The 22258-nt window shown below is 53.1% G+C and overlaps 1 protein-coding gene across 3 annotated transcripts in view; it reads left to right on the forward strand.

Annotated features, from left to right (window-relative positions):
* ASTN1 (astrotactin 1) overlaps window positions 1-21896 on the forward strand; it is a 64083-nt gene extending 42187 nt beyond the window's left edge. Inside the window, exons 15-24 of one of the 3 annotated variants that reach the window (XM_030033109.1) lie at window positions 26-130; window positions 303-491; window positions 3607-3875; window positions 4128-4261; window positions 4942-5093; window positions 5440-5575; window positions 5706-5806; window positions 6432-6615; window positions 11661-11904; window positions 21245-21337. In XM_030033109.1, the coding sequence (XP_029888969.1) occupies window positions 26-130; window positions 303-491; window positions 3607-3875; window positions 4128-4261; window positions 4942-5093; window positions 5440-5575; window positions 5706-5806; window positions 6432-6615; window positions 11661-11895 (1505 nt within the window). In that variant the 3' untranslated portion in view covers window positions 11896-11904; window positions 21245-21337. Of the gene's footprint in view, window positions 1-25; window positions 131-302; window positions 492-3606; window positions 3876-4127; window positions 4262-4941; window positions 5094-5439; window positions 5576-5705; window positions 5807-6431; window positions 6616-11660; window positions 15422-21244 lie in introns of those variants that run through there. The other 2 variants (XM_030033110.1, XM_030033108.1) reach the window with 2 other exon arrangements.
* Window positions 21897-22258: the final 362 nt, after the last annotated feature.

A 22258-nucleotide genomic window follows, 5' to 3' on the forward strand; every position in this document is an offset into this window, starting at 1 on the left:
AGCCCCCATGTCCTTTCTCTGGCAGGGATGGTGAACTTCAGTGAGGTGTCCGGGTACCCCCTCTTGCAGCATTGGAAGGTGCAGTCTGTCATGTACCACGTCCGGCTCAACCAGCTGACCATCTCCCAATGTAAGCATGCAGGGCGGGGGGGGAAGAAGGGAAAAAGGGGTGGCGAGAGGACACACAGCCTTCTGACAAGTGATGGGCTCAGAAGTTGGTTGCCCATCACAAGTGTGTAAGGAGGTGGCAAGGGCTTGGGATCCTCTTGGGATATGAGCATCTCCTCCCATCTCTTCCCCAGCCTTCAGCAATGCACTCCACTCTCTGGATGGGGCCACCTCCCGTGGAGATTTTGTGGCGCTGCTGGACCAGTTTGGCAACCACTACATCCAGGAGGCAGTGTATGGTTTCGAGGAGTCCTGCTCCATCTGGTATCCCAACAGGCAGGTCCAGCGGCAGCTCTGGCTGGAGTATGAGGACATCAGCAAAGGTAGGAGCCCCTCTTGTCCCCAGGAAGGGTCCCCACAGCCACCCCATGGGAGTGGGAAGCTGGGTTTGCTTTCAGCATAGCAGGGGAAGTGCCAAGCCTGCAGCAGGGCTGCATCCCATCTCATCCTTTTATTTGCACATTGCTCTTGTACCCTTTGAAGCCGGCCGAAGGACTCCCGTGGACTGCAGCAGGCGTTAGTCCAGGCCAGAAAGGAAGATAAATACCCACATCCCCAGGGAGATGAAAGACGAATGCACTAATCCCACCAAGCCGTCCTGCCTGATTCTGGACTTAACTGTTATTTGTCTTTAATCCTGTTCCTTCCTTCCTTTTGTCTGCGCCATATCTGCTCTCTTCCACTTGCATCCCGCGGCCAGACTTTTCTCCCTCTAGTGTGTTTTCTTCTCCCGGGCTGTCAGTGCTGTGCTTTTAATGTCTGGAAACCAGTCATGAACTGAGATGTGAAGTTTGCCATGGTGCAGTGGGCATCCGGCACTGCTGCATCCCCTCTGGTGCCCTCACTGCAGCAAGGTGTGACAGATCCCCGGTGGACGGGGTTTTGCAGGCGGGCGATGGCTGGTTTGGATGCGAGCTTTCCAAAAGCAGAGGCAGCCTAACGCCTGCCTGCTGCCGGCTGTCACCAGGACCACAGCATCTCTTGCGCTGGCCTTTGCAAAGCTGCCTGCAGGTGTTTTGCTGCCTGTGCTGGGGACGTTGGCTTGTACCACCCAGCCCTGGGCAGCAAGCAAGAGCCAGCTCCCAAGCCCGGACATGGAGGATGCCGAGCAGAGCTGCTGCTTTTTAGGTGACTTTGGTCTGCTGTCCCCCGCCCAGAAGCTCCTGGGTGCAGGCAGCGTGAGCTTGGAGCTCGCAGGCACCCTGACCGTCGCATTGTTTCCAGCGTGAAGCTTCATAATTCTCAGTATTGGCACCATGCTACGGTGCTGCTCTTGCTGTGCCCTGGCCACGAAGACATTTGTTTTCTCTCCAGGGCTCTTGTGTGGGAAAGGCTTCTTTCTAAGCCTGAGTCTGGATGCTGCGGGCTCAGACCTCCTGGAGCCTGGACTTCTTCCCAAGCCCACCTGCGAGAGTACAGACCCATTGCTGTTTTGCTGTGGGCTGTCTCCAGATGTAGCATCTTTTGATTGCAAGTACTTTTTTTTCTCCTGCAATTTCCTCCTCTTTGATTTTCCTGCTTGGAGGCTTTTCAGGTCTGGCAGTCTCTTTCCACCCACAATATCACATTTCGGTTTCACTCTGGCACCTGCCACTTTCCCTCCTTTGCTTTTTGTTTGCAAACGTCAGGAGCTGGATATCGATTGAGAAATTGCAAGAGACAAATCATTCCCTGGCTCCTCTGCTTTCCCTTGGCGCCTGCTAAGCTGCAATTCACAGCCAGCCCAAAGCAATCCATTTCCAGCTTGCTGGGGGAGCAGAGCAATGCTCTTGTACCGTGGGTTTTGTTTAACAGCCTTGTTTTCTTTGCAGGAGTCTTGAGGGTAGGCTAGTGCTGGCCCATTTCTCAGCAAACCGTTGCAATAGGAAGATCTTCCTACTGAGCCATGGACGTGCTGTCCGGCAGCTCCCCGCAGCAGCCAGCCCATACCAAGCCACCGCTGGCAATGTCCTGAGCCTGCCCCAGGGGCAAGGCTTTGCCTGGGCATCCTTAGGCTTCCTCTGACCCCACTGACCATCATCAGTGGTCCCCCTGGGCCCCGCTTTCTTCAGTGTAGAGCCAGGGATACCCTTTGGCAGAGATTTTGCGTGAAAATCACCGTTCCCCTGCATGGCAAGGCTCGCAGTGGCAGGGTGATGCTAGCCGGAGCGCAGCAGTGATGGGCAGATCCTACCTTCTTGAATTCTGTGCCAGGACTTTTCCCCTTGTATCAAAATATTTCCTGCTATGGGAGTGCTGGAGAAAAGCCCACCAAATGCAGGATCTGGCTCACTGCCCCGTGCAGTGGTGACACGGTGGGACCCAATGTCAGGCACCTTTTTGCGGAGCTGGGAAAAGCGTAGACTGTGGCAATGCTTTCCTGCTGCAGATCTTTTTTCTGAGCCTGTTGGGTTGCAGGGTGGCCTGAGGGTTGGCAGGGTAAGACCTGCAGATATTCCCCCATGTGCACAGGGAGAGGGTAAATGAGCCTTCAGTCTTGTCACAGTCTGGCTGGGGGTCTGCGGTCCCAACGAATGTATCTGCCTCCATCTCACCATTTTCTTTTCCTTTGTGATGGTGCTTTGCAAGCTAAGCCATTAGGGAGAGACCCTATTTCCTTGCCTGGCTGTAACTTTGTCCACCTCCATCACACCCCATGACAGTGCGAAGAGACAGGAGGAACCAGGCTTGAGCCAGCTCCTGAAAGGGAACTGCTCCCCATCTCCCTTTTCCTGCATGGGGACTGAGTTGAGGAGGTGTGGAGGGGCTGGTGAGGAGCTTGGTGGCTTTGTAGCCATCTTGGGAGCTTTCTGGGCATTGTGAGGCACTGGCAAGTCTTCCCTGCTCATTCTGAGCTCTTCAGTGTTCAAGGCTGCAGACCTTGGGGGGAGGCACCGAGTCAGCATTGTTGCTGTGCACCCTGGTCTGACACTCATGGTCTCTGGTTTCCAACGTGCTCTGTCACATCAGCTTTGATCAGGGACGTTGGGAACCGAGGGAGTCGAGCGAAGAAATGAGCTGTTGGACCAGGAGGGATTTTGCAGCAGAGGGTTTGGCTGGGGGCTTTGGCAAGGGATCAGTGTGCTGTGAAGGTGCCCAGGCAGATCCTTCATGCGTCTCCAGCCACATGAAGAAGGCTCCCTCTCGTGGGGACACGCTGCAAGGGTGGTCTGTCCCAGTGCCAAGCAAAGGGCCGGGGCTGGGGCAACTGAGGCATGGGAGAGACAAAAGGACCTGCCATGGTAGAGACCAGGGTGGACTTTTCAGTCCTGATTCCTCCTCTGAAGACCAGGGAACGTTTCATCCCTACAGAACAAACGGGGAGCTCTTAAGGATACAGGAGGGTCTCTGGGTGGCACTGTCTCTCTCCTGGGTGGCAGGCAGGGCTCTAGCCCCCTCGCATCCCCTTATTGATGGCTTGGAGCCCACCCTGGTGCCCCTCTTTTCCTCCTTACCCAGGCAACTCCCCCTCAGATGAGTCAGAGGAGCGCGAGCGGGACCCCAAGGTGCTCACCTTCCCTGAGTACATCGCCAGCCTTTCCGAGTCAGGCACCAAGCGCATGGCAGCCGGTGTGCGGATGGAGTGCCAGAGCCGCGGGCGCTGCCCCTCCTCCTGCCCGCTCTGCCACGTTGCCTCCAGTCCCGATGTGCCAGCCGAGCCCATCCTGCTGGAGGTCACCAAAGCGGCCCCCATCTACGAGCTGGTCACCAACAACCAGACCCAGCGGGTGAGGACCCACTGGCTGGGGGTGTTGGGGTGGGCATGGGGGGTGGCAGGACAGCAGCAGGGTGGTCTTTGCAGGCAGCTTGTACTGGTAGCATCATGTCAAGCCATGGCAGGCCTTGCCCGTTGGCCAGCCCTGCTCTCCAGGGTGGACGGACTGTACTGAACCAACTGGGGAATGGATGAGCACTGACTCAAGTGGTGGCAGGATGGGAGCTCACCTGCCTGATGCTCACTCCCTTCTCCTCTCTCCCAGCTCTTGCAGGAGGCCACCATGAGCTCGCTGTGGTGCTCGGGCAACGGGGATGTCATTGAGGACTGGTGCCGCTGCGACTCGAGTGCCTTTGGGGCTGATGGGCTGCCCACCTGCGCGCCTCTCCCTCACCCCATGTAGGTCTCCACGCGTGCCCAGCCTGGCCCCTTGGTGTGATGGGTCTGGGAGGAGGCGGCAATGACCGATGGTGTGGTGGCAGGAGATGGTTGGGCTGGGGTGGCTGTATGGGACAGGTTTGCAAGCGGATGGAGGATCTGGAAATCAGGCAGAGTGTGCAGAGATGCAGTGTCTTTTCTAAATTCAGCTGAGGACTGGGGAGCTGGTTTTTGATCCATCCTGGTAGAGAAACCCCAGGGAAGGAGCCCTTCGGACCAGCATGCCCAGAGCCAAGAGGGGTAGGAGAGGTCACTTCTCTCCTGAGGTTGCTCTCCCATGGGTTAAAGGCTTTGAAGCCCTTTTGCTGTGAGATAGTAATGCAAAAAGAGTTCCTACATACTACATTACAGAAACCAACTCATTTCTGGTGCATTTGCCTGTGGTCCGCACAGCAGCGAGTGGTACTAGCAAACACACTCATGCTGCCTTTTGCACCAGCCATGGGGACTGGCTGGAGAGGTTGTCCTCAGCATCTCTCCCATACTGTGTGCCTCAGCCTGGTGGTTTTGCTGCCTTTTTAAGGCACAGAGGAGCAGCAAGGCGGTGATAGATGTGGGTGAGGGCAAACATGGGTGGGTGGTGGGGACAGCCAGCAGACTTTGCCCTCCCAAGATGCTGACCAGCCAGCATTGCCCTCCAGCCTGCGGCTCTCCACTGTTCACGAGCCAAGCAGCACACTGGTGGTGCTGGAGTGGGGGCACTCGGAGCCCCCCATCGGGGTGCAGATCGTTGACTACCTCCTCCGTCAAGAGAAAGTCACCGACAGAATGGACCACTCCAAGGTGGAGACAGGTGAGTGGGCACTCCACTGGTTCTCCCTGGGGAGGGTGGAATGGAGATGTTGGAGGAGACCCTCTGTCTCTCTCTTTGCAAGGGGATGCTGCAACATATCCAGTAACCTGTGGAAGAGAAAGCAGCCCCTCTCCTGACCACCATGCTGCAGAAGTGGCAGCTCCACACCACGGTGGTGAGCCTTGCTGGAAAAGCAATGGGTCCATCTCTGCACCAACCTCATGCATGAGCCTTGGTCCCCCTTGGCACCAGGCAGCATGGTAGCGGGCACAGACCTCAGGGGCTTTCCACAACCCCGGGGACACCTATGTCATCACCCGTGGCGCGTCCACCCCTCTCTCCCTAGAGACGGTGCTGAGCTTTGTGGACGACATCATCTCTGGCGCCAAGTCACCCTGCGCCATGCCAGCCCAAGTGCCTGACAGGCTCTCCTCCACCATCTCCCTCATCGTTCGCTGCCTGGAGCCCGACACCACCTACATGTGAGTTGCCTCCTCCATACCGTGCCCGTGGCAGCGCTGCCACCCTGATTGTGGTGCTCCTGCCTGATGCTGCCTGTGTTTGCATGAGGCCTTGGGAGTCCAGAGCTTCACCTTTTTGCTTCTCGGCCAGGTTCACGCTCTGGGGAGTTGATAACACAGGAAGACGCTCCAGGTCCAGTGATGTGACGGTCAAGACCCCCTGCCCTGTGGTAGACGATGTGAAAGCTCAAGGTGAGATGGAGGGAGGGAGCTGCTGGACTGTGATGCTTGGAACGAGCAACAGGGAGTTCCCCCTTCCAGCATGTCCCCACACACGTCTTGTGTCCTGGCTGTAACATCTCCTTCACCCATGGTGGCCCAGGTGCTGCCACATGGTGTTGAGAGTTGGTGTGGAGAGCAGCAGGAGACACATATCCTCTCCACAAACAAACACAGAGGCACTCTGTGCTGGTGGAGGTGTGGGAGGATGGGTGGAGGGGCAGGCATTCAGGACATAGCGAAATAGCCAAGAAGACCTGCCTGTCCTGCCCAGAAAGCAACTGTTAGTGTAGGCGGTGGCTGTGCTCAAGAAACCCCAGTTGTGTGCCTTCTCATAAATAAATGGTATTTCACTAACAGTACCTGATGACACCACCCGTTTCTTCTCCTAATCAGAACAAAATGTGGGAACCTAACCTGAACTGAGTCCGGGGAATGCCATCTACTCTGTTGCTCCTCCATTGGGATCTAGTCTTGATACGGCTCAGGGGACAAATCTTGGCTCTCGTCTTGGTTTCCGTAGAGCTGAGCTTTAGCCTGGTGGGCTTTGTTCATGCCTTTCCTTGCACCCTACTGAATACTGCGTCCTTCTGCCCAGAAATAGCAGACAAGATCTACAACCTCTTCAATGGCTACACCAGCGGCAAGGAGCAGCAAACAGCCTACAACACTCTGCTGGACCTGGGTTCCCCCAGCCTGCACCGAGTCCTTTACCACTACAACCAGCACTATGAGAGCTTTGGGGAGTTCACCTGGCGCTGTGAAGATGAGCTGGGGCCCAGGTAGGCTCGGGAGCTGGGTTGGCTAGGCAGGCAGGCCTGCCCACCAACAAGCTTATCCCTTGTAGATGTTGGTGACCAGGAAGGTGACTCTCTGGCAAATCTCATGAATTCAATGATAGGGGTTAGAGTCTCGCAGTGGGATTCCTGTTTTGCTGGATGCTGTGCATATATGTTTGGGGTCCAGCCATCTCCCTTGAAGGACCACAAACATAGGACAAGGTGGAAGGCAGTAGACCACTGTCAACCCATCATCCTTGTCCATCCCACCAGCCCTGTACTGCCTCTGGAGTTTTGTTTAGTCCATTCATGCTATGCAGGGTGGCAAGGGGATGGGATTCTCTTTTTCCCTCAGTAGCTGCTGCCACAGACAAAAAGGCAGAGGGTCTTGGAAAAAATAATACACTTTTGAGGAATGGCGGTTGTTGCGGGTGAGAAGGGGAGAGAGTGTGGTCAGAGCATGTTGCTAGAGAAGGGCCCCAGGCATTGATGGAGGGAAGAAGGTGCAAGGAGGTGGTTGTACCTTCAAGCCTGCTGGAGAAGGTGACAGAGGAGAGCTTGGTTGTGGAAGCTGCTGTATGAAGTGTGTGCAAACACATACACATGTGCTGGGCCATGCCAAGGTCAGACTTGGCTTTCCTCCTTTTCCTGGGCTTTGGCTTGAGTTGAATGCATCTCTGTGTGTTGAACTCACTGCCACTTGTGGTCCAAAGCAGGCAGTGGATTGATCTTGGGTCTGAATTGCACGTTCCCTCCCTTTTGATCCATGCCTGTGGTCCTGTGGGGTGATCTCAGGGACACGAGTGTTTTTGGTGCGCAGGCTGCCACGGCAGGTTTTGGAGGAGGTTGCCCTGAGCTATTCCTGGCTGAAGCAGTACCTTCATGCCTGAATAAGCTCCATGTCATCTCCCTGGGCTCCTCCAGGTCACTGCAGCCCCTCCAGCTGCCTGGGGATGGGGTGCCTCATGCCAAGGGCTTGCAGAGACAGCCAGATGTTCCCTTTTCCCCATGTCCTTTACGTCTGCTTTTGTCTGCGTGGTTTCCCAGTAATGTGGATGTTTCCAGTCAGTTTAGCAAGCTGGGCTGGGAGATTGTGTGGGCTGCAGTGGTGTTTCATAGCATCTGGCCTCCAAAGAACTGGAGTCTTGAGCCCATACAGAAATCAGGATTACTTCAAATGTACGTCAGCAACAACTCCGATTTATGAAATGCATGGCCTGCACCTTACCCCCTGCCCCACACCTCCTCTTGCTGGTCTCACCACTAGCTGTCTTCCAGCCCTGCTTCTCCAGGTGATCACTTGTGGATTTCTAGCAGAGGATTGGAGATCCTCCTCGTACCTTGTCTGTCCTCCAAACCTCTGCTAGGTGGTCAGAAAGACCCAGCAAATAGCTGGTGGCTGTCTTAGGCACGTCTCCTAGTTCAGCTTTGGTGGGAAACTCCTAAGAGACCCTGCACTCCCTGGGGCTAAGCTGGGGTTTCTCCTCTTTCCCCTTTTCCCATTTATGTTCTAAGAAATGTGAGCTCTTTGAGGCACAGCCTCAAAGCTCAGTAGCAACATCCCAGTGCGTGGAGTCTTGTTAAGGCTAAGGCTCCCACCACCTCCTCTGCCCAAGGTTGCTTCATTCCCATGACACCGAGTGGGATCAGCAGGCTTGGACTTACGTCCCACCTTTGTCTCAAGCCCAGCTGCGGTGATGCCGCTCTGTCTCCATTTCCAGATGTGAAATCCAGCCCCAGTTTGCACAGACCATCTGACATCCGTTGTGATGGTTTGCGTGAGTACATAAAGTTCCTTACGTGACAGACTGGAATTGTCACACAGCCACTGCTATCGCTGAGGCTGAGCATTGCCATCGCTGCTTGCTGCCTCAGTGAGGAGACCAAGAACCAGCCAGAACGTGTGGTGGAAGCTGCTGCCTCGAGCCCCACGAGGCAGAGGTGCATTGGCATGGAGCAGCCAGAAATGCCACTGAATTGGCCAAATGTTACCGTTTGCTGTGTGAATCTATGCTCCAGAGGGTTAATTCCACCCTCTGGAAATGCTGGAGCACTTAGGATGGGATGACGCAAGTTGCTGATGAAGTGTTTGCAGCTCGCGCTACTTGGAAAGAGACATTTAGGCAGCTGCAGTGGGTTCTGGTGATGACAAATCTTGGAAAGCAGACCTTCTGTTTGATCGTCTGCGAGGGCGAAGCATCCAGACTGGTGGTGACAGGACAAATCACTTGCAGATGACATTATTTAGCCGGGAGACAGAGTGTTTGTTTGACTGTTGCTGATGCTCCTTTGAAGTCCTGGATGTGGACCCACGCGACTGACTCTACCATGTCCCTCCTCCTCCACGCGGCCATGCCGCCTTCTGGCTCTGCTTGCTTGGGGTGCACTCGCCTCCCTTCTTGGTGACACTGGCTGCTGGACTGAAGGAAGCAAGGGTATGTGCCGATAACTTGCCTGGGGTTATGAAAGCGAGTCACTCCCTCCCAGTCTGAGAAGGGCTGCAGAGAGCCCTGGACTTTGTATAAGGAGAAAAAATAGAGGGAAAGGCAAGTCATTTTCTAGCAAGTAATAAGTGATGCAAAGCCTGGTGATGTCTGGTGGTGTCTATGGGCTTTGAGTCAAAATCAATGGGACCATATTCAACGTTCCTGTTAGGGTACCTGTGACTCTGGAGGGAGAGAGGCAGTCATGGCACCTTGCCTAGGTGTCTAGATGCGAGGACCAAGACAAGTGAGAGGTCAGCTACCTTCTCACGGCTGGAAGACCTGGCCGGCTTGGGTGGCTATCTCCAGAGTCAACACCATGCTAAGTACCTTCACCTCTCTGCTGTGCTCTGGATGTGAGCCCCGGGGCTGCAGGTGTCACATTGCTGCAGAGCTGGACAACCTCTTGGTGGCTCCAGACTGGCCCCTTGGAGCTGCAGCCACCTCCGTGATGGGCCTCTTGAGGGTTTCCTCTCCAGGAAAGGCAAGGTTGGCTCTGGCTGGGCCTAGGGTAAATTAATTCCTCTCCAAGCAGCTGTCCCATGGTGCATCTGGCCTGGAGGGAGGTGTGGAGGGGCTGTGGATGTTCCTCCATGGTTGGTATATGTACCCTTGAACTGTCAAACCAGCCACAACACAGCCATGTATCCCACACACAACCCCTGCTTATCCAAGTAAGAATGTGACAAAGAGGGTTTTTTTCCCCTAGCATCACCATTTGTGCCTCCGCTGCCTGTTCTGTGCTGAACAGATGCTGAGTTACATCCCCTTGGTAGCTTTATCTTCCCTATCTATACTAACCCACCAATTGACCTTGAAGCTGGCTAGGAAACTTATCCCAGCTCTTGAGACGCTTAAACTTTTGTCTGGGTTTCCAGGCACATGCAATACTCACCTTCAAGACACTTCATTTGAATCCATTACCACCACATGTGTCAGGTTCCCTGGAAATCACCCAAAGTGCTAGACAAGTTTAAAATGAACATAATGTGTTTTATCTGAACAAACTGTTTTTCTTGATAAAAGCATTAGAAACACAATTTTAAGAGGAAAAATGTGAAGAGAACACACTTTAGGTCATATTTGGCCAGGATCCTCTATGCTCTTCCAATATCTTATCCAACATGAGGGGTTGGTAATTTAGCACTTTCTTGCTACCAGAACAAGCCCACACCGAGGCTATGTTGCCCTGGGGGTGCTGCATGTCTGTCTTCTGCTGAAGATGGATTCGTCCTGGACTTCCTCTCCCTCTGTCACCCAACCTTCTCTCCTGGCTTCCTTGGCTGGGTTGCAGTTCTTTAGGAAACACTGCTGCCATGACCTGCCTTTCCTTGTTTTGCTCTCTGCAGTTAGAAGATGGAAAATGCACATGCAAAGAACTGGGGAGCTCTGCCACATCCCCTGCTCTCTCAGAGCTTTTTGGATCAAACCTATGTTGTATGCCTCAGTATATTCCTTCTAGTTTGCATGCTGTCCTGTGGGACATGTTTCCTAAACTGTTACTAAACATTGCAAGTCATGTACCAGTAGTGTCATTCATTGTATTTATATCTTGTGATACTGCATCTTAGGACGATCATAATTTTTAACTCACCTTCAGCCTTCCATGCAGACCCCCACAAGCCAGGCATGATATTTTGAGTGGTTTTTTTTCCTAAATCTCCTTCATGCTCATTGGTGTCCCAGCATGCTGGCTTCCAATACTGTGCGTTTCTTCTCCATCACATCCCCCTCAGCCACATGATGGCAAGGGAGTGATGCTCCTGGTATGCCCGCCTTTTCCCTGCCCTTCCTGCCATGTCACTGGAGGTGTCTTACACCAAGCCATGAGTGACCAGCGCAGTTCCCAAACACGCAACACATGTACTTCATGGAGAGGACACACATGGTGACACTGCCCTGGGCTGGCCACACATGTCATGCCTGACACCTTTTAGCACTTCTCCCCACTGCCTGCAGTGCTATCGGCTCCCACTTTCCTATCCTGTTATATTTGGGGTCCAGTAGCTGCAGCAGTGACTAGTGATGCCATTTGAGTTGTTGATGATGTCCATCCCAAGGGGTGTTGGGGGTTTCACAGCTACACCTGTGACTGTACCCTCACTAAACCCTCAGCAAACCTGGCCTTGTTGTGGGGACAATACAGGGTTGAAGAAGGGAGGACAGGGCAGGGAAGTGTAAAGTGAGTCCCAAGACCAGTGCAGCAGGTCCAGCACCACCATGGTGGCATGGGCATCTCTGACCCAGGTAGGGGCTGTTCTCATGTGCATTTAGGCTTGCAGTGCTGCCATGGGGCTGGTGTGTCCCCCCTGCCTCGTCATCCCTCCTTGTCCTGTCAGCATTGGGCTCCACTCTGCTGCTCTCCACACTGCCTGACTCTTGCGTTATCTTTTCTCCCTCCAGGAGCTCCCGTGGTCTCCTTAACCGTCTCTGCTTTTCTCTCCTCATATGCTCCTTCTGCCCTTCCCACCATCACCCCATGGTGTCTCCATCACCCCCGCTGCCCCCTCGCTGTCCATCCCCACCCCCCACCCCGGCATCTCCCCTTGCCTGCCCTCACTGCAGGAAGGCCGGCCTCATCCTCTCGCAGCTGGGGGACCTCAGCAGCTGGTGCAATGGCCTCCTGCAAGAGCCCAAGATCAGCCTCCAGCGCTCATCCCTCAAGTACCTTGCCTGCCGCTACAGTGAGATCAAGCCCTATGGGCTCGACTGGTCGGAGCTCAGCCGGGACCTCAAGAAGACGTGCGAGGAGCAGACGCTGAGTGTCCTTTACAATGACTATGGTGACAAGGACTACTGAGGGTTGCAGGTGCCCACTCTCACGTTGGCCTTCCCACGGGCATTTGTGAGGGTTTTATACACGGACCCATGGCGGGGGGGGGGGGGGAGGGTGTCGCTGATGTTTCTGGAGGCAAAAATTTGGACCGGGGAGTGAAAACAGCTGCTCTGTGCAGGACTGACTCAGTATTAGTTTCTTCTTCGATTTGGCCAAAAGCCTTTCTAGTTAGAAGTCTTGTGGGACCCAGTTTTCTTGGTTTTGTTTTATTCATTTTGCCAAGAGGTTCCTCAGCATCGGTGGAGAGGGCAGGTTGGGAGGGCATGCTCTCTCCTCCTGCCCCATCCCTGCCCTGGCTGTGGGGACCTTCCCCAAGGGTGGGGGACACTGGTCATGGGAGAAACACAGTGACACAGCCAGGATGGGAGAGCAGGTGATGCAGTGTTCAGAGAATGGAGGCAGGGCATGTGGGTCAGGTTGAGATGCTAATGGTTATGGCTGAATAAAACAGCCACTGGATGGCCAAAAGGATTGGGATTTTTTTTTTTTTTTTTTTTTTTTTTCAACTGTAAAGCATGAGGTCTGGTTGAGACCTGGCTGAGTAACGGTGCAGTTGCAGGGCAGGGCTGGTGTAGTGTCACCAGCTGGGGCGAGGAGAAAGGGGCATTGGTGAGCCCATCTCCTCAGGTTCTTATGTCATGGTCAAAGCCCATGTCTGCTCCAAGTTGCAGAGTCCTCCAGAGAAAAGGCAACTTGGCCTCAGGGCCAGTGGTCAGCTGGACATCGTGAGCTTTCTTCTTGTGGGACCACATTCCTAGGAAGTCAACTTAAAAATCCCTTCCATTATTTTTTTTTACCGACCATAATAAAGACTTTGAAGCAATGTCAAACTACTGCTCAGAAGACCTCCAGCCAAGACAGTAGCACCCAGATGGCATGGATGAGGCTGCCTTCTGCACCAGCCACCCTGTAGCTGTGGCGTAGCCTAGGCTCTGCATGGTGAGGGGAGCGGGGTGTAGTGTACACCAACATGGCAGTGGAGGATAGTCCTGGAGATCCTGGTCCCAGAGAGTGCTCGGTGACACAGCGTGGCAGGCAGGCTTCTGGGGGTGTTGCTTGCTCGTGTTCAGGTTCACATCTGCAGCTCTCACCGCTGACTTTTTTTTTAAACCAGAGAACTGGGGTTGTCCTAGGACACTGAGCTTGGTTCAGAGCAAACTGTTCTCCAAAACCTTGTTGCCACTGATGGTGTTGGAGGCAGCAAACAGCTTCCTTTTAGCTTCAGCTTCCAGCCTGGTTTTGAGAGGAGGCAACTCTGGACTTGCCAGCTGTGCACCTTTGATCTGGACAAGCCAGGAGCCCTACAGTGGGATTTTTACGATGTCTCTTCAGAGAGAAATTTCCTTTTCATTTTTTCAGTCTTGGCAGGAGCAATCTTCAGCCTGTCTCTTACGATTTTCTGCCTCATTCCTCCTCCTACCTGCCAAGGACACAGCTCAAATATTTGCATGGTTCTGAGAGGGAGGCGGCTGTGGTCCGCAGCCAGTCACAGCCGACAGCGCCCCAATACAGTATTTGCGCAACAGCAGTTCAGTATCTTCCTGCAGGATCACAGAGTGCTTTGCTCTTCCCTTCTCGTGGGCAGACCTCTCCTCCAGGGGCAGCTGGCCTGGACTGGGGAGCTGCTGGGAGCAGCCACCAGCAGTCAGTATTACCTGGGCATCCCCATGTTGTTTCTGTGATGAATGTGTCTAGCAGGGGTCATCAGGCAAACGCCTGCTCTTTGCAAGAAGTCTATTGGATCCATTTGGCTTTTTCTTACATGCTTCTCCTTATATTTTGATGTGCCTGATGCTGCCAAGAGGTTGGGGCTCAGAGCAAGACCAGAGCCATCTCTGTATGCAGATATATGTGGGCAGGTGATCTGTACTGAGCCGTTGCTCCTTTTCCTTTCAGCCACCAGCAGTCTTGGCCAAGACACTTTCGTTTATCCTCTTTGTTTCTCCCAGCAGATGCTGAGACAACTTTTAACGTCCAGCCAGGCAGCTGTCCAGGGATGGGCAAAGGGCACCTCTGCTCAATGCCTCAAAGGGATGCTTGAACGAAGGCTGCTCTGGCCCAGATGCAAGTTGGTTGCTCACCAAGTAATACCGCTTATGTGGCCTTTATATGAAATGCAGACTGTTTTCCTTTGGGAAGCAGTCTCCTCTCTTTTATTGCTTACTAGGTGCAGCAGCAGGGACAGGAGTGTGCAGTCTGCCAGCCACTCGCCACAACGTTGCCAGGAAAACCCTGAACACCCCATGTGTTCACGCCTGCCTAGGTTACTTTTTCGTCTGGCCCCAAGATTGGCGCTGCGGCTCTGCAGATATTTCTGTTCTGCTTCTGTGCTTCTATTTCAAAACCCTTGCGTGGTCAAACAAAACCCCGCAGCATCATCAGCTGGCTGGGCTGGAATCTGCTTCCTCGCCCCCAGCTTCCCCATGGGCTGGGAGATGGACAACCCTGGAGGGCAAGGGGAAAGCCACCCATCCAAGGTCCTTTGGCAGCACTCTTGCAGTGTTGAATGGGACTCGGCATCCCCATCCCGTGACAGACCACTCAGTCTGCTGGTGGGGCTGTGCTCCTCTTGGTTGACCACCGCAGCATTGCTGCACCCACTGTGCCAGCAGGTCGTGCCAGTGTGGCATGTCTGCGGGGCCGTTTTCACGATGGCCCTGGCTTTGTAAAGGCTTCCTTCTTGGATTCCTCACTCTGGCTTTGCAAGTCAGAATTTTGCCCAAACTTGGTTTTTCTTGCCAAAATCCCTCAACTAACACATGAGCCCATCTCAGACAAATTCCAGCAGCTTGCCATGGGGGCCCAGACCGGAGTGGGGGGCTGCACCATGGCTGCAGACCTGGTCTTGGTAAGATGTGTTGTATGGGGCTTGCTCGCCCGAAACAGCTATGGGCGAGCCCCAAGGCATGCCCTTCCCTGCAGAGCTGACACTGTCCACATCTGCTGCAGGGTCCTACTGTTGGGTCTGCACAGTATTTTCTCTCTTGGACTCCTAGTTCTTCCCATGCTGCCAACAACATGAAAGCTGGGAAAGACACTATTTTCCATCCATTTCTGCAAGCTCTCTCGCTCCCCTGCCCTCTCTTCTTGTTTTATTTCTGAATTAATGAGCGATCATTCACCTGAGATGAACCTCTGGGTTGTTATCTTTTCTTTGCTGCACCCGTACTCCTGTAATAGCATTACTACCTTTTACTTGTCGTGGAGTTACTTAACATATAAAGGCGGTTTGGTCCTTTTCTTTACAAAGATGGCTACAGTTCATGTTCCTTGATGTTCTATTAAAACTCTAATGTGACGTTTTACTACTGTAGATTGAAAGTAGGGTGCTTTAGGGTGAGATAGCCATGTGGCAAGAAACACAAAACCCTTCCAGATTACTCAAAAAAAAAAAAAAGGTTTTAAACAACAGCAACAAAAAAAATCATTGTAACACTATGTAAAACTCCAGATGATAATTTAACTGACTATTAAACGGAGCTGTTAGTAATCTGTGGCTCTGGCAAACTGGAGTGTTTGTTTATAGTTTTGGTCCAGTTGATGTCATCTTTTGGTAGCAGATGAAACACTCCCAGCCTTTGAACTCGGGTGCGTCTTCACACAAGTTTAACATTAGCCTGTCTGCCCACTGGGTTAGCCAAGTCCCGAACCACTCAGTACCTACAGCTGGAGCTGTGTCCTATGCTTCGCCTCACCTACCTGCTCTGCTGGGCATGGGAAGACGCAGATGCCTGCAGGCACCTTCAGGTTTTGGGAGGAAAGACTGCATTTACACATCCTTGGTGAGGGGCTCTCAATCCTTGCTTTGCAAACCTCTGCGGATGCTGGGAATTCGGGAGCAGAGTCCAAAAAAGCTCCCTTTGTCCTGTTTTTTTGGTATGTAAGGTGGATGGGATGGTGCTGTCTGGTGGTCAACCACCACCTGAGAATTTCCTGGTCCATCTGGCAGACTTTTGACAGAGGACTAGCAGTATCATGAATATTAATGTTCTACAAACAATGAGAAAGTCAGTGACTAAGCAGAGGCGAGAACTGCAAGGGATGCCTTAAAAGTCATTTACAGTGCAGTGTTGTGTCTAGTGCTCAGGCCATCAGCACTTGTAGCAGCTGGCCCCTTGGCCAAGCCCAGTGTGTGTTGCTACTTGCCCTGCCAGATGGGTGGGAGAGCTGGGGATTACTGTGGGCAGGCAGACAGGATGCCTGGGTGGACATGGGACAAGGGGGATTTAGGGGCTATAGCGCATGAATCCATAGGAAACCAGACTTCATCAAGTCTCATGGAACAACTTGATTTTTATTTTTTTTTCTTTTCCCACTAATAAATTGCAGGAAAATAAGCTAAAAATACACCCGATAGTTTCCTTCTGCTATTTTCCATGCAGTTAAGTGCTGTGGCTGCCACCGGCTCATTGCACAATAACCTGTGGCTGTGGAATGAGATGTGAGGAGGAGAAGGAGGTGGAGAGAAGCCGCGTGGCAGTGGAGCGTGCAGTTGCAAGCCTGAGCTGCTGTGTAAGAAAGTCTTGGCATGGCTGGCTCATCACATCTTCACCAGACCAAAATCTCCTCAGGGGTCATCTGACTTGCCAGTGATGGGGGTTTGGAGAAAGCCACCCCAAAAAGGATGAAGCAGACTGTAAGGGATGCATCACCAGTACAATTGCAGCTTTTTTAGGAAGGGTTTGGTAACGTGTGTGTGTGTGTTGGAAGGGTTGCTGTTGGCCAACAGTCCCTATTCATTCTCAGAAAGCAGGTACCAGTAGGGATTGCTGCATTTCAACACATGCGTGAATGATGTGGCACTGCTGGAGCCCACACTCAAGGCACTGTGTCTCCATGGTGCTGGTGGCTGCCCCATTTCTTAATGATTGACTGTGTGGTCTCCTTCATTGTAACAGCTGACAAAGCTTTTTAAATCCAGTTTGTGTTGCTGAACGAGCCACCACCCTGCTCAATCGCATGTCCTTATCATTTGGGGGATGCAGGGGTTGGTGCATCTTGCCTTGAGGCTGGGTGTTGGGCAGAAACAGGGGGATGGGATGGGAAAACAGCTCTTCACTTGGCTAGTGCCATAGACAGCTGCTCTTTTTGTTTTAAGTGCAAGACATACAACTGGGGTCCTGGTTGCCTGGGGCTGTGGAGCCCCTTAATGCACTGTCCTTCATAGAGCAAAGCTGGCTCTGGTGGAAGTGCATGATGTGGGGAGCTTTGCCCCAGAGAGGACATCTGATGTCACCAGGAGATGTTGTTCCTCTTTTGGGGAGCAATGAGAGAGGCCATACAAAGACCAGAATTGAAGGAGAGGCCAGTGCAGAGCAAAGGAAGGCATGTGGCCATCAGAGATGGCTGAAAGAAGAGGGAGTGGGGTTTAAAGACAGGACAAGGGAAATCAACGATAATGAAGAGGGGGACTCAGGATGAGTTGACTGTCCCCAGTAGGAATACACCCCCTTTGATTTTGGGCATCTCCACCCCAACCCCAACCCCCTGGACATGATGCAAGGGCCAGCACTGGAGGCAGACCTGCCTGCAGCCCTGCCTGCATGCCCCTGTGTCTGCCATCCCCAGCTGCTCTGGCGCAGGCAGCCAGAAGAATCAAGGGCTTGCCGGGGCCTCACTTGCTTCCAGCAGCAACACAAAACCAAAGCACCTCAGCTTGTTTCAATCAGGGCCCTGTACATACAGCTCCGATTGCCAGTGACGGGAAGGCCATCCCGGCCACGGTGAGGAGGGAAGGCTGTGCAATGCACCCAGCCACCCTGGAGCTGGCAGCGGCAGCTCCATGTCCCCAGGTACGCCCTGCTTGCCTAGCCACCAGTGCAGCACTGGGCACCCCGTGTTAGGGGCTTTTCCTTCCATTTTCTCAGCCCATCACTCCTCTCTGGGGCCCTTGATGTGCTCAGATCAACCCTGCAGGAGGAAATTTGGGATTTCATTGCTTTCCATAGCCTTGGCATTGCCCTCCGGGGTCCAGCAGCCCCCTGGCCCCGAACCCTCTTCAGGTGCTTGTGTTTTTCAGTCCTTTCTAATCTTTCTGCTTGCTCAGCCGTAATTCACCTTCTCCATCACTTGCAAGCAAGGTGCCTGGTGAAGGAAAGAGAAATAGCTCCTAGCACGGCTTTGGCCTTTTCAAACTCTGCACTGAGGTGTGAAACAGCAAAGGGGCTACTTGAGGGACCATCTTGTCCCTGTCTGATGTGGGGAGAGGCTTGAAATGTCCCCAGAACTGGTCCATCAAAAAACGCAGCCTGGGTTTTGTTAGCTGCCATTCATGTTTGCTTGCTCTTGGAAGCCAACCTGACTTTTTTTCAGGGCCATTTTATTTGCTCAGTTGAAACTGTCTGAAAAAAAGGAAAGGGAAAAAAACCTGTGACATGGACACCAAAACACCTGAACAGTGGAAAAGGCAGCAGTGGGAAGAAGAAAAACCCAGTAATTCCCTTTACCCAAAGTCTATAAAAAGCAATATTCCCTTCCAGTAAACAACCCTGCGGGCCTGAGGAAGTGACCACAGACCAGGCTGGTCCCATTGCAGATGTAGTCACCAGCTGTGGCCACTGCAGGCCATTGTGGCTTGGTGGCTCCGTACCCAGCACCATGGGAGACCTAGCTTCCTAGGGGCCACTGGGAGTCAGGAATTGCAACAAAGAAAGCCTCCTGACCCCCAGCCATATGCTGTTCCTCCTTGTGTCACTGGCATGATAGCCTTCCAGCGTGGGACTTCCAAACCTGGCCCAGATGGTCCAGGTGCCTCTGGTCCAGAGGGGATGCTCAGGTATGGCTGGGGACACACAGGGCTGTGGCTGCAGCAGGCTCCATGGGATGGTTGCTTCATCGAATGCTGCAAATCCCATTTTCCAGAGCACCAGAAACACTGATTTGGCCAAGTGGACAGAGCAGGACAGCTGTGGGCAGCTTCGAAGCAAAGTCCTAACCCATGAGGGGTCCTGTGAATGTCCCCTGCCTTGGTGACATGAGATGTTTGTGGGATTTGGGAATGTCCACAGGAGGCAGTTCAGCTGGTACTATGCAATCAGCTTGCCCTGGTCCCTGTCATGCTTTGTGCTGGTGGTGCACTGAAGCGAATGGAGTTGGGTGCCTTGGGCTCACCACTGTCACTGGAGAGGCTGGAGCTGGCTGCAGGGGCACTGTGGCAGGGCCACCCACCTTGTGCAGGGCTTTTTTGTGTTTCCCAGTCCATATGTACAAAGCTTATCTGGTTGCTTAAAAAAAAAAAAAAAATTCCCACAATCTTTAAGCAACTTTTTTTATTGTCTTTGGTTTTAACTCTCTTGCCAGGGTGCCACGTGGCATGTCTCTCTGGCTCTAGTGTGAGCCACCCACTGCTCCCTGTCCCCAGGGAGGTGGGGTGTGAACACACACAGGTACTCTTTCCCTACATTTAAGGTGGGTTAATTACAAAAAGTGATTGGCATTGGACCCGTTTGGGGCATAACTAGCAGAAGACCATCTGCAAAAGTGTCCTTGCAGCTAGTGGCACAGCAAAAGCTGCCTGGGTGGCAGCCTTGAATAGCGACAGCATTGGAGGTGTGTGTGTCCCCAGCCCAAAACCCAAAGGAGCTCTCCCACTGCGCTGGCACAGTGCTGGGAGAGTCCATAGTTTGGGGCAGAGGAGGGCATGTGGGAGCGAGGATGCTGGGAGCAGCTGAACCACCTCCCTCCCCCAGCCTGGCCCCGCTTTGGGTGAAGCAAGGAGGCAAAAGAGGTGGAGGATGGGAAGATTATTTATTTTTCATAGATTTTTATAAAAAATAATTATCAAATACAAAAAAATAAAAATAGCAGCAGCCTCCATTGTGAATAAAACCCTAAGGGACAAAAACCGCTCAGTGTCGCTATAGAAGAACAATATTTCAGTACGTAGAAGCTACCCATTCATGAAAAGCACATATGTCTATCAGCCAGGCCAGCACCTCTGGCCCCGCCCAGTTCCCCTGTCCATGGGACATGGTCCCTTCCCTGCATCCACTGGTGAGGAGGGACGAGCTGTTGTTGAGACCAGGATTTTCATGCCAAAAGGCTAAAAATTTGGTGTCTAAACACATAGGCATCCAGGTAATGCTGACACCAGGCAGGAAAGGGTTTGGCATGGCAAGATGCTGGGACTTGAAATTCTCCCTCTGCGTGTCACCCTCATCCCATGTCCCCACCATCCGGGGGCTGCTGTGCCCCCTGCTCCTGCTGTGCTGGGATCCCTGGATCTCCCCTTCCCTGTGCTGGTGGAGCAGGATGGGCTGCCCCGAACTGCACAGCCTGGGGATGTTGTGGCTAGAAGAGTCTCAGAGGGCCTTTTTAAAATTTCCTTGGGTTGTTTGAGGGGTTTTTTTTTTAATTGAAAAGTAGATCTCTGTCAAAAAATTGCAGCGCTCTGCCAAACTGACAATGCATTTGGGTGATAACCCCGGGATGTTGTCACTTGTGCATGATGGGAACAGAAATGTCAGTGAGTCCCTGCTGCAAGAGGAGATGGGGCCCATCGTCCAGTCCCCCCCACCCCACATCCTATCCTAGACCAGGGCAGGCAGGAGGTGACCTGCCGTGGGGTGATGGGGACCCTTGGGATCAGGAAAGGGCCTGGAGAAGGACAAGGCAGCTCCTGTCTGGACGCTGGTAGGATGTCCAGGCAGCTCTGCCCCTACTCCTGCCCTCCAGCGAAACATAACTTTAGGAGATGCCTGACAAAAAAAGGGGGGGGGAGCTAGCGAAAGCCAAAGGATGCCTTGAAAATCCCCGGTCTCTCCACACCGTGTCACCCTCTCTCCATCGCTCCCGCACTGGACAAACTCTGGCTTGGAGCTTGCCTCCACCAGCACAGGCCATGGGGGGAGGATGCAGCAGGGCAGCCTTGGGTCTTTTGGTCCCAACCTGCAGCTGGACCCGTGGACACGGGGGTCCATGCTTCTACTCTGTGGTCCCTTCTCTGCTCTCCTCTTTCTATCCCTTTTCTCTGCCTCTTTGCAGCACAAAACCATCGGGGATAACCCCAGCTGGAGCCAGGCACCTTCCCTACCTGCTGCCTCTATGGGACTGGGTCCAGGCTGTCAAGCTGAGCTTCTGGGAATCAACTATGGGGGGGGGCAAAGTTTCTAGCTGGGCTTCTTTGGGGCTAGAAGTGGATCTGAAGATTTTCACTTAGTGCCTACAGGAGGAAGAGACTCATGAAAGTCAGCGACTGTATATCCACCATGATGGGCTTGGCCATAGACAGTAATAAGGAAAATCTCAATGGGAAAAGATGATGCTCAAAGTCTCCTGACAGGTCATTTGGGTCCTGTCTCTCCTTGCATTACAGGGTCTGGTCTCCTCCGAGAACTGCTGACAACACTGTTGAAGCTCGTGTTTGGAAACGAGATGTGGGAAAGAAAAGCAGGACCACTTCATTGTCCTTCATTCAGAGCATCACACAGTTACTCTGAGTTGCCCACTAAGTCCCTCGTCTAGTTGGGTGCACAGTGGCCAGGGGGAGTGGGGCAGAGAGGGACTGTTGCATATCCTTGCTCCTACCGACCATGCAGTGATCCCCATGGACACGTAATCCTTCCCACAGGGCTCTGAAATAATGGGTGACAGGCATCTGCTGTGCCCTTTGGGGCAGCAGCGTTCACCAAATCTGCTGTGCTTGCCGGAGTGATGCAAGGGCACAGCAGCATTTCTTCTCAACCTCAAAATCCCAACCCAGGGCCCTAAGCAGAGCAAGGCAAAGCACTGGCAAATCCCAAGGGCAAAACTTCGTGCCTGCAAGATGCCAAGAGAACATCGAAGTTGCAGCCTCCATGCTGCCTGCCTGGGGAGCTCTCTCCTGGCGTGGCCTGGGTGTTTGGCTTCTCTGTCCTCCTTCCAGCTCCCTCTCAGCAAGGAAGAGGGAATTCCCTGCTCCTCCCACCCCAACCTGCGCTTTTCCCAATGGTTTGTACTTCACAGCAGCATGGGTGTGTGACAAAGGATATCCTTTCTCAGCTTCATCAAGAGCAAAGAAAATATAATATATATTTATATATATATTATATATATGTATATATATATATATATAATTAAGTTTAAATATTTGCAGAGAGATCACAACTACCTCGACCTTGCTAAAAGAAGCCTGTACAGCAGAGGGGGGCGAACAGTGACAAAATCCAGAGCAAAGAGAGACACCCAGATGCTGGACCAGGACAAATATCCGTGGCAGCACCTAGGCTCTTGGCGTGCAGCCCAGCCCAGCGCATGGCCAAGGCGGTGCCGGACCCTTGGCTGAGCCCCTTGAGTGTGCACTGGGCCCCCGTGTCCTGGCTGGGTTCAGGAGGGAGCAGCGATGGGGAAG

The sequence above is a fragment of the Aquila chrysaetos genome, chromosome 12 (genome assembly GCF_900496995.4).
Source record: "Aquila chrysaetos chrysaetos chromosome 12, bAquChr1.4, whole genome shotgun sequence".
In the NCBI taxonomy this organism is placed as follows: Eukaryota; Metazoa; Chordata; class Aves; order Accipitriformes; family Accipitridae; genus Aquila; species Aquila chrysaetos.